Source organism: Stegostoma tigrinum, chromosome 11, assembly GCF_030684315.1.
Source record: "Stegostoma tigrinum isolate sSteTig4 chromosome 11, sSteTig4.hap1, whole genome shotgun sequence".
Taxonomy (NCBI): domain Eukaryota; kingdom Metazoa; phylum Chordata; class Chondrichthyes; order Orectolobiformes; family Stegostomatidae; genus Stegostoma; species Stegostoma tigrinum.
This window is the reverse complement of record NC_081364.1, coordinates 30,687,656-30,704,071: the sequence shown is the minus strand read 5'-3', so window position 1 is coordinate 30,704,071 and position 16,416 is coordinate 30,687,656. Positions and strand designations below refer to the sequence as shown.

Sequence of the window (16,416 nt, the reverse complement as noted above, 5' to 3'; positions counted from 1 at the left end):
ATACCAGCAGCATGGATGGTTTGGGCTGGCCTGTCCACCAATGAACAATTAGAGCCTGTAGATAGGCAACCATTACCTCTTACTGGGCACAAGGACGGTCCTTACCAAGCAGGATCCTCAGCATCGGTGGCAGTGGTTGAGGAAGATGTTCTATAACTGGGTCTGTGGAAGGGTCTTCCAAGGTGTAATTCCAAATGTTGCCCTTGAACTCTCAAAGCCACAATTCTCCCACTGCCCACCCAAACACCTTTAAAAAAAATGTTGATCCACCACAGCTCTCCAACTCATTGCCATTGTTTCATACCAACAATAGCCACGGCTCACATTTGGACTATTGGTACATTAGGGATTGCCCACCTCTGATCGGTTAGCATCTATTTCAGGGAGAACATCCAACTGTAATATGCCATAACATTTCTAAGATTGTTACGTGCAGGACTGTCTCTCTACTTTAAGGTAAAATGGAGACGGGGAAGTCCTGTGACCTCATTTGAATTCTGTATGACAACAAGCCTGGATTCCCTACCACCACGGTTGACAGGGACCTCAGCTATGTCCGACCCATCTTTCACACCTCAGCCGTCACCCTTTCTTTTCCCTCCCACATTAGCAATAGTCACCCAGTCCTTACTCACTAACTGCCCTAAACTATCCACATTCAAAGGTTCATTAGCCACCATATCTGTCACTTCCAGTGGCTGCCACCACCACAGATGCTGCCAGACCTACTGAGCTTTACCAGCAATTTCTGTTTTGTTCTTTCATGAATGTTATGGTTAATGCAATGGGACAGTGGACACCCAGGTTAAGAATTCTATCATTGTTGGTACTGACAAACTGGAGGACTTGTAAAGTGCTTTATCCATAGAAGAGACATCGAGCAGATTTCAGGTCATCCAGTTGTGATGCTCAGCACTAGTCACATGAATGGAAGGGTGTCTGGTGAGGAAGTATTTTCTCAAAAGGTGTTCATTGATTCTTCCACTTCACAAAGCCTTCTCAAGTGTTTGAAGCAGTGTCAGATAGTGGCACTAGCAGTCATTCTATCACCTCACATAACTTCAGCTATTGCAGAGCATCTCTGAAAGGTTTTTGTCTGCATATTGCCATGAATAGCTAAAGGATTCACAAATTAGACCAGCAAGAGTTCAGAATGTTTTTCTGTACAGAGAGCACTATCAATCTTCAATCTAGAATTTTGTTATAAGAAAGTAAACATAAGATACAGGAGTCAGAGGAAGCCATGTTGCCCTTTGAGCCTGCTCCACCAATAAATAAGGTGGCTGATCTGATTGTGACATTACATTCATTTCCAGCCCGCCCCAATAACATTTGACTTACTTGCGGATCTAAAATCTGTTTAATTCAACCTTGAATATAATAAATGGACCAGGCTTCACTGCTTCTTGAGTTAGAGCATTTCAAAGTTAACAACTCTCTGAAAGAAGAAACTCCTCCTTATCTCCATCCTGAATGGCAGTCTTCTTATTCTAAAACTATACCCACAATTCTAGATTTCCCCCAGCAACTATACTACCTCTACAATCACATACACTTGCTTTTAACTGCTAATGAGTATTGGCCAAACCTGCTCAATATTTCCTCATGAAACCCTTTCATCCCTGGAGGCAACCTTAATAACCGTCCATGAACTGTCTGCAATGCATGTAGATTGCTCTTTCAATAAGGAGATCAGACGGTACACAAGACTTCAGGAGGTGCAGTCTCACCAATGCCTTGTACAGTTGTAGCAAGAGCCCATACGCAAGCCAGTACTCCTCCTCCATCTTGAATCATTTGGCTCTGTGCCGCACCATTCTGCAGACTCTCTTCACTAAAATAATATTCACAATTTCCCATATTATACATCATCTGCCAAATGTTTGCTCATTCACTTAATCTATCTGCATAACAATCTACATACCTCTGTGATTGAAGATTGGTAGTGCTCTCTGTACAGGAAAACATTCTGAACTCTTGCTGGTCTAATTTGTGAATCCTTTAGCTAATAAAGGCAATATGCAGAAGAAATTGCTTTCCTATTTACTCTGTGAGATCAGCAAATTTTCTACAAGGCTGCTCTGTCACATCATCAATGCTTTCATGGATTGTAAAGCATTGAAGCCCCGATAGTGATCCCTGGGGTACCCAATCAGTTACAGTTTATAACCGGAGATGATCCATTTATCCCAACTTTTATTCCTGTTCATTAAACAATTCTCAGTACATACTAATATATTACTACCAACACTGTGAGCTTTTCACTGTTGGAATTTCTTCAATAATGGTTATATCATTGCTGCAAATACATATTAAATTTACTGCAAAATTACAAATGTAAGCCTTGTCTGTTGCTTCTAATGCAAGCAGCACATAAATTGTGTGTTATGACATGGGAAAAGCAGCAGCCAATTCATATTTCAGCTTTCAAAAACTATAATGTAATAATAACAACTAGATAATGCATTTTTGAATTGTTGATTGAGAGAAACTGGAGGTAACTGTCTCGCAGTTCATTGAGAAAATGCCATTCAGGCTTTTACAGCCATGTAAAGAGGCAGATAGGGCCTTGATCTGACAGTGCATCTATCCCTGAGTACTGCAATCAGACTATATTTTTCTGTGCTCAGTCCTGTTATTGGATTTGATCCCACTTCTGACTAAAGAGGAGAATACTAACAACTGATGCGAGCAGCAGACAGTGCCTCTCAGGGTTGTCTGAAGCCTCACTGAGGTCATACTAGAAAAGTTTGGAGTAAGGGGAGACATTTTTTTCCAGCTGGAAAAGGTCCTAAAATGTACCTGGCACTGAGAGAGATTGCTAAAGTTGTCAGCTCCTCTGGATGAGCTGAATCAGTGAAAGAAGCTCAACAATTATGCCTTATGTAGCAGAAGGCCATACAATAGCAAACACAGCTTTCTCTTCTCACTTATGAACGTTTGCAGAACACCAACTTCTTTACTGGCTCCTTATGTTCACACAGCAAACATATTCCACACTTCTGAAGAATCGGCTAAATTACAAATGGGTACTAATGGGTAGGCCCTGGAGGTGATGTATAGATCCAATCAAGTCTGGGAATCCTTCTGATCAAGGTCCTGTCCCAAAGCGAATGAAGATGGGAGATCCAAGAGGGGCACCATTTATTTCACAGATCTAAACTTTAAGGCTAAAATAATCAGCCTCATTTCGGTGTTGGAGATGGCACTGTGAAGCTGGATACCCTCGCGGGCATAGTGTTTCTGGTTTTAGTAATAAGTTAAAGAAAGTTTCAGTTGAGTTGACCTCCTGATGGTAAAGGTCTGGTGGCAGTGTTTTTATATTCATTAACATGTCACAAATACTCACTGTATCTCCAGTCTGCTAGGACTATCTCTGTAATTGCAAGGGGTGTAGATCCAAAATGAAGCAGGGAATGGGACAGTTTTCTATCTTGTGAAGCCGGAGTTACAGTCATGATCGCAATAGAAGTCAGTAAAACATATCTTCACAAACATATGAGGAGTGTGCCTGATGGGGTGGACTTCTTTCTGGACAGTCTGGTGATATTTACTGTGCCATGCTCTTAGTGGGAGTTCATTAGGAGCCTGGTTCCTGCAGAACAGGTCTTGCCAGCCATTTTTTCCAGTCACAGGGCTACCGTAAAAGATATGCAGCCTCTCCAGGCAACTAAACAGGGTGCCAGATTAGATCACGGCAGGAAAGCTGGTCGAGGCAGTCAAACAAGGCTCAGTGGAAAAGGGAGAGCTAAAGTTGCGAAGGTTGCTAGGAATAAGCTGAATGTAACTTGAATGTCATGTTCGATTGAGGTTTCAGGAAGGTTTGGAAGCGTGGAATGAGACAACTGGGAAGAGTAACAGTGGTGAGAGGTGAAAGAAGGGTAGGCCTTGCATGTTGAGAAGAGGGTACTGAATGCAATGATGTAGTGTGTTTGAGGTTGAAAGAGTAATTGAATTGAATTTTGTATCAGGGTAAGTATGAGCATGGGGAGCTGGATGGGTGTGGACTAACTCAACACCTATGTCAAAGGGTTCTTCACAAAACTGGGATGCTAGTACCCATATCTGTCACCTTCTTTCAGAAGATCTTTAGCAGCGTGACTTGGGAGGAAGCACTGTAACTATGGCAATGAAAATCAGAGTGGCATTGAACATTTTTACCACATTACCAAATGCCAACCTTCATTGACATGTGAAAAATCCTTGACACTGATCTAGCTTCCTCAGGGACAGCTCTCAGAGTGAACAGAATGTCTGACACACTCGTTTTTATCTGTCAGCCAGGGCCCCCTGATGGGACCGGATTAACAGCCCCAATCAGGGAACTCATATTCTATGATGTCCATCTGACTGAGCTCGTTACAATCATTGCAATGCTCCCCCTTCGAGTCCTAGGACACAGGCTGGTTCTGTTTTCTTTCATAGCTCCTCCTGGATCAGGTTCCTTAAATTCTTCCTTGGCCACAGGCAGCATGTAATGTATAGTTTCAGAGATAATGGGAACTGCAGATGCTGGAGAATTCCAAGATAATAAAATGTGAGGCTGGATGAACACAGCAGGCCAAGCAGCATCTCAGGAGCACAAAAGCTAACGTTTCGGGCCTAGACCCTTCATCAGAGAGGGGGATGGGGAGAGGGAACTGGAATAAATAGGGAGAGAGGGGGAGGCGGACCGAAGATGGAGAGTAAAGAAGATAGGTGGAGAGAGTATAGGTGGGGAGGTAGGGAGGGGATAGGTCAGTCCAGGGAAGACGGACAGGTCAAGGAGGTGGGATGAGGTTAGTAGGTAGATGGGGGTGCGGCTTGGGGTGTGAGGAAGGGATGGGTGAGAGGAAGAACCGGTTAGGGAGGCAGAGACAGGTTGGACTGGTTTTGGGATGCAGTGGGTGGGGGTGGAAGAGCTGGGCTGGTTGTGTGGTGCAGTGGGGGGAGGGGAAGAACTGGGCTGGTTTAGGGATGCAGTAGGGGAAGGGGAGATTTTGAAACTGGTGAAGTCCGCATTGATATCATATGGCTGCAGGGTTCCCAGGCGGAATATGAGTTGCTGTTCCTGCAACCTTTGGGTGGCATCATTGTGGCAGTGCAGGAGGCCCATGATGGACATGTCATCTAGAGAATGGGAGGGGGAGTGGAAATGGTTTGCGACTGGGAGGTGCAGTTGTTTGTTGCAAACTGAGCGGAGGTGTTCTGCAAAGCGGTCCCCAAGCCTCCGCTTGGTTTCCCCAATGTAGAGGAAGCCGCACCGGGTACAGTGGATGCAGTATACCACATTGGCAGATGTGCAGGTGAACCTCTGCTTAATGTGGAATGTCATCTTGGGGCCTGGGATAGGGGTGAGGGAGGAGGTGTGGAATGTCATCTTGGGGCCTGGGATAGGGGTGAGGGAGGAGGTGTGGGGACAAGTGTAGCATTTCCTGCGGTTGCAGGGGAAGGTGCCGGGTGTGGTGGGGTTGGAGGGCAGTGTGGAGCGAACAAGGGAGTCACGGAGAGAGTGGTCTCTCCGGAAAGCAGACAGGGGAGGGGATGGAAGAATATCTTGGATGGTGGGGTCGGATTGTAAATGGCGGAAGTGTCGGAGGATGATGCGTTGTATCCGGAGGTTGGTAGGGTGGTGTGTGAGAATGAGGGGGATCCTCTTAGGGCGGTTGTGGCGGGGGCAGGGTGTGAGGGATGTGTTGCGGGAAATACGGGAGACGCGGTCAAGGGCGTTCTCGATCACTGTGGGGGGAAAGTTGCGGTCCTTAAAGAACTTGGACATCTGGGATGTGCGGGAGTGGAATGTCTCATCGTGGGAGCAGATGCGGCAGAGGCGGAGGAATTGGGAATAGGGGATGGAATTTTTGCAGGAGGGTGGGTGGGAGGAGGTGTATTCTAGGTAGCTGTGGGAGTCGGTGGGCTTGAAATGGACATCAGTTACAAGCTGGTTGCCTGAGATGGAGACTGAGAGGTCCAGGAAGGTGAGGGATGTGCTGGAGATGTCCCAGGTGAACTGAAGGTTGGGGTGGAAGGTGTTGGTGAAGTGGATGAACTGTTCGAGCTCCTCTGGGGAGCAAGAGGCGGCGCTGATACAGTCATCAATGTACCGGAGGAAGCGGTGGGGTTTGGGGCCTGTGTAAGTGCGGAAGAGGGACTGTTCCACGTAACCTACAAAGAAGCAGGCATAGCTGGGGCCCATGCGGGTGCCCATGGCCACCCACTTAGTCTGTAGGAAGTGGGAGGAGTCAAAAGAGAAGTTGTTGAGTGTGAGGACGAGTTCAGCTAGGCGGATGAGAGTGTCGGTGGAGGGGGACTGGTCGGGCCTGCGGGACAGGAAGAAGCGGAGGGCCTTGAGGCCATCTCCATGCGGAATGCAGGTGTACAGGGACTGGACATCCATGGTGAATATGAGGTGTTGGGGGCCAGGGAATTGGAAGTCCTGGAGGAGGTGGAGGGCGTGGGTGGTGTCACGGACGTAGGTGGGGAGTTCCTGGATCAAAGGGGAGAAAATGGAGTCCAGATAGGTGGAGATGAGTTCGGTGGGGCAGGAGCAGGCTGAGACGATGGGTCGACCAGGGCAGGCAGGTTTGTGGATTTTGGGAAGGATATAGAAACGGGCCGTGCGGGATTGGGGAACAATGAGGTTGGAGGCTGTGGGTGGGAGGTCCCCTGAGGTGATGAGGTCGTGAATGGTGTTGGAGATGATGGTTTGGTGCTCAGGTGTGGGGTCATGATCGAGGAGGCGGTAGGAGGTGGTGTCGGAGAGTTGGCGTCTAGCCTCGGCGATGTAGAGGTCAGTGCGCCATACTACCACTGCGCCACCCTTGTCTGCGGGTTTGATGGTGAGGTTGGGGTTGGAGCGGAGGGAGTGGAGGGCTGCCCGTTCTGCGGGGGAGAGGTTGGAGTGGGTGAGAGGGGTGGAGAGGTTGAGGCGGTTAATGTCTCGACGGCAGTTGGAGATGAAGAGGTCGAGGGAGGGTAGGAGGTCGAGGGAGGGTAGGAGGCCTGGGGGTGGTGTCCAGGAGGAGGACTTGTGTTGTAAGCGGGTGAAGGGGTCAGTGGAAGGAGGGTTAGGTTCCCGGTTGAAGAAGTAGGCATGGAGGCGAAGACGGCGGAAAAACTGCTCTATGTCCAACCATGACTGGTATTCGTTGATGTGTGGTTGTAGGGAGACAAAGGTGAGCCCCTTGCTAAGGACTGACCGTTCGTCCTCAGTCAGTGGGAGGTCTGGGGGGATGGTGAAGATGCGGCAGGGCTCAGTGTGGCTGTCTCCTCTGGGGTTGCTGGCTGTGGAGGTTGTGGGCGGAGCAATGAGGCCGTCGGCCGTGGGCGGGGTTCCGTCGGCCGTGGGCGGGGTTCCGTCGGCGTGGGCCGTGGGCGGGGTTCCGTCGGCGTGGGCCGTGGGCGGGGTTTCGCCGGCGGTCGGAGGATCGGGGTGGGCGGCAGCAGCTGCGGTGAGGGTGGTGTGCGGGGTGTTGTACCTGGAAGTGGAGGTGGTGACTGCAGCAGCGGTTCCGGAAGTTCTGTGGCCGGCGGAGGCGGATGTGACGTCATCGGTGGGGTCTCCGGCCGTGTCCTCATGGTCAATGGCGGCGGGTGCATGGTGGGGGAGGGGCAGGGACAGAGTCGGGATTTGGGAGGCGCAGGACATTCCACATTAAGCAGAGGTTCACCTGCACATCTGCCAATGTGGTATACTGCATCCACTGTACCCGGTGCGGCTTCCTCTACATTGGGGAAACCAAGCGGAGGCTTGGAGACCGCTTTGCAGAACACCTCCGCTCAGTTCGCAACAAACAACTGCACCTCCCAGTCGCAAACCATTTCCACTCCCCCTCCCATTCTCTAGATGACATGTCCATCATGGGCCTCCTGCACTGCCACAATGATGCCACCCAAAGGTTGCAGGAACAGCAACTCATATTCCGCCTGGGAACCCTGCAGCCGTATGGTATCAATGTGGACTTCACCAGTTTCAAAATCTCCCCTTCCCCTACTGCATCCCTAAACCAGCCCAGTTCGTCCCCTCCCCCCACTGCACCACACAACCAGCCCAGCTCTTCCCCCCCACCCACTGCATCCCAAAACCAGTCCAACCTGTCTCTGCCTCCCTAACCGGTTCTTCCTCTCACCCATCCCTTCCTCACACCCCAAGCCGCACCCCCATCTACCTACTAACCTCATCCCACCTCCTTGACCTGTCCGTCTTCCCTGGACTGACCTATCCCCTCCCTACCTTCCCACCTATACTTTCTCCACCTGTCTTCTTTACTCTCCATCTTCGGTCCGCCTCCCCCTCTCTCCCTATTTATTCCAGTTCCCTCTCCCCATCCCCCTCTCTGATGAAGGGTCTAGGCCCGAAACGTTAGCTTTTGTGCTCCTGAGATGCTGCTTGGCCTGCCGTGTTCATCCAGCCTCACATTTTATTATCATGTAATGATAGTTGCTCGCCACTTGCACCCGTAGCGTCTCAAGAGAAATTCACTCTTCTTCAGTTGGAGAAGGTGTTGAGACGATGACATCTGCCATGTCTATCTCAAATTCTAAGGTATTTTCAATGTTTGATGGAGAAGGAGAACCCACAGGTTCCAGAACCATTGGAAAGGCTGTCAAGGAAGGGTATGATTTGTTCCCGCGCCGTTTCAAAGTTTGCAGCTTTCGTTTGGTCCACATGCTTGTTCAGGGCTTTTGCACCAACCTGAACTTTATAAGTCACTGGACCTGACCTCGCACCGACCATGCCTCTTACCCATGCAGGGCCATTCCCGTGGCTCCTACACCAAATGTCATCCTCTGAGGTAAACTTTCTCTCTCGTTTAGCAGAGTCTCATGTCCAGCATTGTCATTCTTGTTGCTGTTTCACCCCCTGCTCCCCCAGGTCCGGAAGATCAGATTTAACTTGGTGCAGAGTTTTCTCCTCACTAGCAATGCTGCTGGAACTCTCTCTGAAATTGCAGAAGGGGTAATCCCAAAATGAAACAGAAAACTGTCCCTATCTGTCGAAATTGTAGGCTGTTTCTTTAAGCCTGCCTTCAAAGTTTGGACTGTTCTTTCTGCCAGACCACTGGATTATGGGTGATATGGAGCTGTCTTTGTCTGTTCAATACCATTCAACTTTAGGAAATACTCAAATTCACTGCTGGTAGACGATGGCCTGTATCTATGACCAACACTTCAGGAGGTCCATGTATTGCAAATGATGTGTGCAGTTTTTCTATTGTCATCTCCATGTTTGATGAACAAACTCTGTGCATATCCAGTCACTTTGAGTGGTCATCCACAATGACGAAGAATATTGAGCCCATGAAAGGACCTGCATCGTCGACCTGTAGCCGGGTTCAGGGTTTACGCAGTCATTCCCATGAATGTAGGGGAGGTGTTGGCAGTAATATTTGTCCTTGTAGTCACAGTGGTCACGGCCAGACCAAAGCAGCTATCTCTGCATCCAATCCTGGCCACCGAACATAACTTCTTACTGACATCTTCATTTTGAACACCCCTGGATGACTCTGGTGTAGTTCAGCCAGTATTTGGTGGTGACCTTTGCTTGGGACAATCACCCTTGCTCCCTGTAATGATATGCCATCCGCTACCATGATCTGGTCTGTCTGGGTCCATAAAGGGTCCTTTGGTTTACCAGCACAGGTTGAGTTGTCCTCGGCTTGAAGAGAATGAAGTGTTGTAAAATATGGCACTCAAAATTTGACCCTCACAGGTTCGGGCTGGGTGAGAACTTCCTGCCCATCGGTCCTCTAAGACTTTGTGTTCTACGCATTCAAGTGTACAGAAAGAGCTAAGAAACTCATAATCATGCAAGACAACCTGACCCATCCTGGAGCAAAAATAACTCTCGCCTTTAAACTGGCACCACACTTAGTGTGCAAAACTGAAGATTACACCCATGATACTTGATATGAGGCATTATATATTTTTAAAGAAAGAGGAATGTTTTATTTTGAAGATAGTTAAGAACTATTGTGTCATTCACATATCCATGTTTTTAAAGAATGCCACATCATCCTGTACTGCACTACAGTATATGTCTAACTATCATTCCATAACACATGGTGAGATCTGAGAAACACATTTGATGTCATTTCTTATATCTGTAAAATAGTGTGATGGTCGTGAATCCTCCTGTTTTCAGTCAAAAAAATTGAACTCACTTGTTCTTAGAAGTTAACTATCTTCCTAGTGAGAGGCCGGAGTTTATGATGCATTCATGAATGTCTGTTCGATAAATACAATTCCTTGGATTATTGCTAAGAAAGTTGATGACTGTATGTAAACCATGCATGTCCAAATCCTTCAGAGTACATATTATGAATTTTAATACTTTTAACAGGGAGAGAAACCAGAACCATTCATCTGAGCCTGTACTGTTAATGATAGAGAATATTGATAGCAAAAGCCACTTGTATCATATTGAGACACCGAGGTGTAGAGCTGGATGAACACAGCAGGTCAAGCAGCATCAGAGGAGCAGGAAAGCAGACCCAAAACATCAGCTTTCCTGCTCCTCTGATGCTGCTCGGCCTGCTGTGTTTATCCACCTCTACGCCTTGTTATCCCAGATTCTCCAGCATTGGCAGTTACTACTATCTTTGCATCACATTGAAACGTTTTAGATGAATGCTGCAAGAAGGGTTGGACTCCTAAGTTAAAAGATTTCTATGTTAGTTTGAGAATTTTAAGTTATTTACATTATTTTTGCAGTGACTATTTTGGTAGTTGCATTTTTCCTAAAAGGGTGAATAAAATTTCACTTGTATTTATACACGTAGTCCTTTGTTCTTTCTGTAGTTGACCAGGATAACTAGAATACACTGACACAATTAAACAAGGTTGAACTAACTGGCAGTGACACTGGCATCAATGAATATATGACATCAAATGGAATGATATCAAAATGTTACCTTTTTAGCCTGTGGGAGCTATTGCATGAGAGAAAGGAAATGAAAACAATTAATGGCAGTGATTTGTTCATTCTCCAGCCATCTAACATCTGTTAATGGATTTTAATATACCCATTATTGGTTTTATTGCTGCATAGCACATTTTTATTCATCGAATATGGATAGTACATGCACTGCAACTGAATGCAGAGTTAATCAATCAATACATTTCAATTACATACTGATGAAATATGAATATTTTCCACCAGATATTCATAGAATCATACAGTTATACAGCATGAAAACAAACCCTTTGGTTCAACCAGTCCATGTCAACTGTAATCCCAAACTACACAAGTTCTATCTGCCTGACGTTATAGCAAGTAATAACTTGACTTGTAAGTTAAGATTTTAAAAAAACAGATTCACCCTCAAAAGTTTCTGCTCTGGAAATTGTAATTTATTGTAATTTCTCCCTTATTGAATCTATTGTCTAAAAACAAATTTTGGTATTTTTATATGGTTTCAGTGGCCTACAAGTTGATTTGTACAGCATTTACTTTTTCCACATACTATTAGGATGGAGTACCCGATGTGGAGATGTAGGGAAATGGATTTGGGGCGGCACGGTAGCTCACTGGTTAGCACTGCAGCCTCACAGCATCAGAAACCTAGGTTCGATTCCACCCTCGGGTGACTGTCTGTGTGGAGTTTGCACATTCTCCCTGTGTCTGGGTGGGTTTCCTCCAGGTGCTTCAGTTTCCTCCCACAGTCCAAAGATGTGCAAGCTAGGTGGATTGGCCATGCTAAATTGCCCATAGTGTTCAGGGATATGTAGATTAGGGGGATGAGTCTAGGTGGGATGCTGTGAGGATCAGTGTGGACTGGTTGGGCTGAAGGGCCTGTTTCCACACTGTAGGGATTCTATGATGACGATGATGATGATGATGAAATATTTCCAGTTGGAAATGTCACTTGCCGTGCTGGGTAGGAATAAAAAACTGATGCAGCTTTACCCACACCTGAAACAAGCAAATAAAGCTAATAAGAAACGTAATGCCTGTTTGAAGCACACTGTTTAGGGCTGATTTACAGGCAAGTCAACAGACCTGGATTTGCACGCTCCACCTAGTTAGAGCAAACATACTGTCATAGAGTCATAGCATGGAAACAGACCCTTCGGTCCAACGAGTGTTTCAAGGAATTGTTGGAAATTTTAATTGTTGAGTTTTGTTGATCCTGTAGAAGCAAACTTGACTTGGAGTGCAGGAACAAAGACTGGCCTATTATGAGATGCACCCCGAGATCACCTCCACCCAGATGAATACAGATAATTTCTCACTATTTTTCAAATGGTAAGCAATGTTTGGCATTCACATCCTGTCAGAGCCATTTTAAAGGGAAATGCAGTTCTGGCCTCAGACCATCACAAACTAGCAAATGGAGCTTTGTTACTTACAATGTTATGAACCAATGAAAATTAAATTAAATTGGAGTGGGGAAGGGGATTGAAAAATATGAAATATGTCTTCCTTTCATCCTTTTCAACATTTTCAGTGCAAGGATAAACTAATTATTTTAATCTTTTAAATTCTCTGTATATTGCAGAGCTGCTTTTTCTTAAAAAATTTCATACTGGTGGGGAATTTTATTAGGAATCACGGGTGTGACCTCAATTCCCAAACAGCAGTATGAATTCGGAAAATAAGTCCTTCAATTTTAAAAAAAGAAGTATATGTCTGCCAAAACTACTCAAATTTTCAAACAAGATCACTATCTGGATTGGATTCACAAGTTGCTGTTAATGTCGTCTGGATAATAAGGCTGCACTTTGGCTACTGGGTAGACATGTGGCAAGGCAAGTGAGATGCCAATCCAGAAATAACAGGCAGCAAGGGTGACAGTAAAAAAAAGATAAACGTTCATCCTGTCCCTTTCAACCTGCCTGCAGTCTTTGATAAAGTTGACCACACCACGTATCTTCCTCTGACACATCCTCACTGTCATCCAAATTGTACTCATCTATCCCATCATAGCCAGAGAATAACTTACAATGACTTCTCTCCAACACTGTTATCTCTGGAATGCCACAAGGATCTAATCTTCATCCTCTCTTATTTTACATCTACTTGTTTTCCATCAGCAACAATAGAAATGCAGTGTCAGTCTTTACATGACAACAGTCAGCTTCTACCTTGCCATCACCTCTTTTGACTACCATCCATCAACTGTAAGTTATATGGTTGCTTGTCTGACATTCAGTACAGTCAGTTAAAATTTCCTTTAAGTAAATAGTGGGATAAAGGCAGGCGCCTTCAGCCATCATCATAAACTCTGCTCCCTAGCCACTGACTCCATCTTGCAACAGAGATTGAATCAGACTGTTCTCATCCTTTTTGGGATGAGCATCTGATCACACATCTGCTCCATCACTAAGACTGTCTATTTTTACCAACACAACAACACCTGGCTCCGCTTCTGCTTCACTGTTGTTGAAACCTTCATCCATGGCTTTGCACCATAGATGTAATGATATCAATATTCCCCACTCTGGGCTCTTCCACAGAACTCTATAATTTTTGAGCACATCTTAAACTCTGCCGATCACCTAACTTGCAACTGGTTCCTGTTCAACCATGACCACCCTTGCTGACCTATAGTAGACACTGGTTAAACAACACCTTAATTTAAACATTTTCATCTTGCCTTCAAATCCTTCGTCCCTCTTTGTCTCTCCAACCTCTCCAACCCTAAAACCTTTTGAAATATATGCACTTCTCCAATCCAGGTAACTTAATACTGCCTGTTTTTAATTGTTCCATTGTTGGTGACTGTATTCAGGTGCCAAGGTCTTAAAGTCTGGAATTCCCTCTCTCAACTTTTCCTTTCCTCTCTCTTTCAATCACTTTAATCACTGAAACCTGCCATTTTGACCAGGATTCTGGTCACCTGCCCTAATATCTCCTTATGTGCTCAATGCCAAATTGTTCTGTCTGTTTGGCTTCTGTCAGCCAGTGTCACTGTGTTCCAATGCAGCCTGTAATTCGATAATTGAAAAATCTCAGTGCTGTTCAAAAGAATGTTTAATGCACCTTCGTTATAACACTATACCTTTAATTACACTGTGTCCTAAAAAAAATCTTGTATAAACCGCAACTAATCCATTGGTAGTTTGATGACTACATTAGCTAAGGGACAGAAAGAAAGGAACAGCGCTGAACAGTTATTTTTCAGACTTGAGGGAAGCATACAGTGGTGTTCCCTAAGGTCAGTTTCTGATTCACTGCTCTCTTTAAGATTCAAAATTAACATTGACTTGACCTTGGCTATACAGATTATAATTTAAAAGTCTGTAGATGACACAAAATCAGCAATGTAGTTAGCAGTGAGAAGGATAGTAACAGGACGACATGGGCAAATGGTTAAATGGTCAAGCAAATGGGATTTAGAATAGAAACTGTGTTAAGTAATACACTTGAGGTGATAAAAAAAAATAAAGTGATGGCACAATATTAGAGGGAACTCAGGAACAGAGAAACTTGATGGGTCTATAAACACAATTTTTTTAAGGCGACAAAACAGATTGAGGAGATTAGTACAAAGACATGACATCTTTGGCTTTATTAACAGAGGCATAGGTGTAAAGCTTAGCCTGCCAAAATGAGGGCATTTGCAGCCCTGTGGCCAAATGCAGTCAGTCAATAATGCGTTTGAATTTTTTTATCTCCGTGTCAAACTGTGACTCAAATAATTAAATTGCAATAATGTGAAAAGGGTGACAGTGAATTGGGAATATGTTCTATATCCGTCCCAAGTTTTGCAGAAGGGATGTAAAATGAACTTCTGATTCATAATCATCCAATGCCCACCTTCATATAAAAACAAAACATATCTCAATCAGAGAAAATAGTTTCAAATTCCACGTTGTCAATGTTGTTTAAGATGTTTTATCAGATGCAAAAGTGTCTTCACCACCGTGTTAATAACCTGGGCTAGAGTTTTTTATTGTCTGCAGGATGAGCCATGAAGTGCCACAGTGTGTTTCACTTATGCCTAACACTGCTAATAAAATCTCTGAAGGCTATTAAATTTAATGAAACCATCTGGACTGGAATGGACAACCAAGTCTAATCAGTTTTGCAATGCCACAAATTACAGATGGCAACACTTGTTCTCTTATTCCATGTTTTCCCTCTTGCCAGATTTAATTGCTAATCTAAATGGATTTCAGCTGCCTAACTTCTCTTTGTTTTCTGATGGTTTCTTTAGCTTAACACTTTTCCACACAATTCTACCATTAGAATCCTTGTGGAGTTCCAAGTTAATGCCATGAAAATAATTTTGTATTAAAAATACTTTCCTTTATTTAACTATTCTTTTTAACTACTTTTTCTCTACCTAGAGAAAACAGTAATAAAAATATGGAGCAATTAAGAAAACCACAAATACATTCCCAAATAAAAAATGTTGTTAACATGTTTAGTGAAATGGAACATTTATTCAGATTTTCCCCTAACAGTAATTTGCAAGTTATGGAAAGCAGAAAGACTGATTCTTTTCAAATGGAATTTTGGTCCATATTAGCTCTACAGGATTATTCATTCCCAGATGTTGCATTATGACATTTTTGGTTATGCACAAAAATAGTGAGTATTAACTTACTGTGTTATCAATGTATGCTTCTGTCCACACAATATCATGTTCCTGGTCAATGACCTTTGGTCTGCTCAGAACATGAAGGTATTCCATCACATTTTCTTGCACATCAGCAAGAGTAGAAATCTGAGTGAAGTATCCTAAAACAGACCCCAAGAAGAAGAAAAACTTTAGAATGCACTATTTACGTTAACATGTCATCACAAAACAAACAATAAATACAGTGAGATCCTGCAGAAACAAATTTTAAAAGTCAGGAAACAATTACACTGATTTTCAGTTTGGGTGGATGGTGGGCAGAGAACACAGCTGCCTGCCAAATGTCATCAGTAAAATTCCCACGTGTTTGGAGCACAGATTGGCAGCCTAGATCAGAAGGGATCGGTCAACTTCTCCACAGAGTTTCTAAAATAAACTTGGTACAGGGAGTACGCATACAACAGCTGCTGGTGGGGATTGGAACATAATGATGAAGTGGAGAAATCAGCAACATGCAGGGCTCTTTTTTTCATTCTTTCATGGGATGTAGACATTGCTTGGTGGGCCAGCGTTTATTTTCCATCCCTAGTTTCATTTGTGAATGTGGTGGTGTGCTGTCCTCTTGAGTCACTGAAGTGTAGGTATTCCCAAAATGCCGCTGGGGAGACTGTTCCAGATCTCTGACCCAGCAACAGTGAAGGAATGCTGATATTTTTTCCCATGTCAGGACGATGAGTGGTTTGGAGAACTGGCAGATGGTAGAGCTTCCCAGTTTCTAGAAAATAGTAACTGGAGGTTTGGAAAGTGCTGTCTAAGGAGCCTTGGTGAATATTTCAGTGCCTTTTGTAGATAGTACACACTGCTGATATTGTGCATTGGTGGTGAAGTAGGTGAATATTTGTGCCAATCA

The 16,416-nt window shown here is 44.7% G+C and overlaps 1 protein-coding gene across 6 annotated transcripts in view; it reads right to left on the bottom strand.

The window, feature by feature from the left end:
• The window catches only part of cacna2d3a (calcium channel, voltage-dependent, alpha 2/delta subunit 3a), an 807,750-nt gene that overhangs the window by 285,926 nt on the left and 505,408 nt on the right, over window positions 1–16,416 (bottom strand). For all 6 annotated transcript variants that reach the window (XM_059649881.1, XM_048547899.1, XM_048547901.2 and 3 more), the window contains 2 exons: window positions 15,534–15,667; window positions 10,893–10,910 (listed from right to left, as the gene is read on the bottom strand). In XM_059649881.1, coding sequence (XP_059505864.1) covers window positions 10,893–10,910; window positions 15,534–15,667 — 152 coding nt within the window. The remainder of the gene's footprint in view (window positions 1–10,892; window positions 10,911–15,533; window positions 15,668–16,416) is intronic.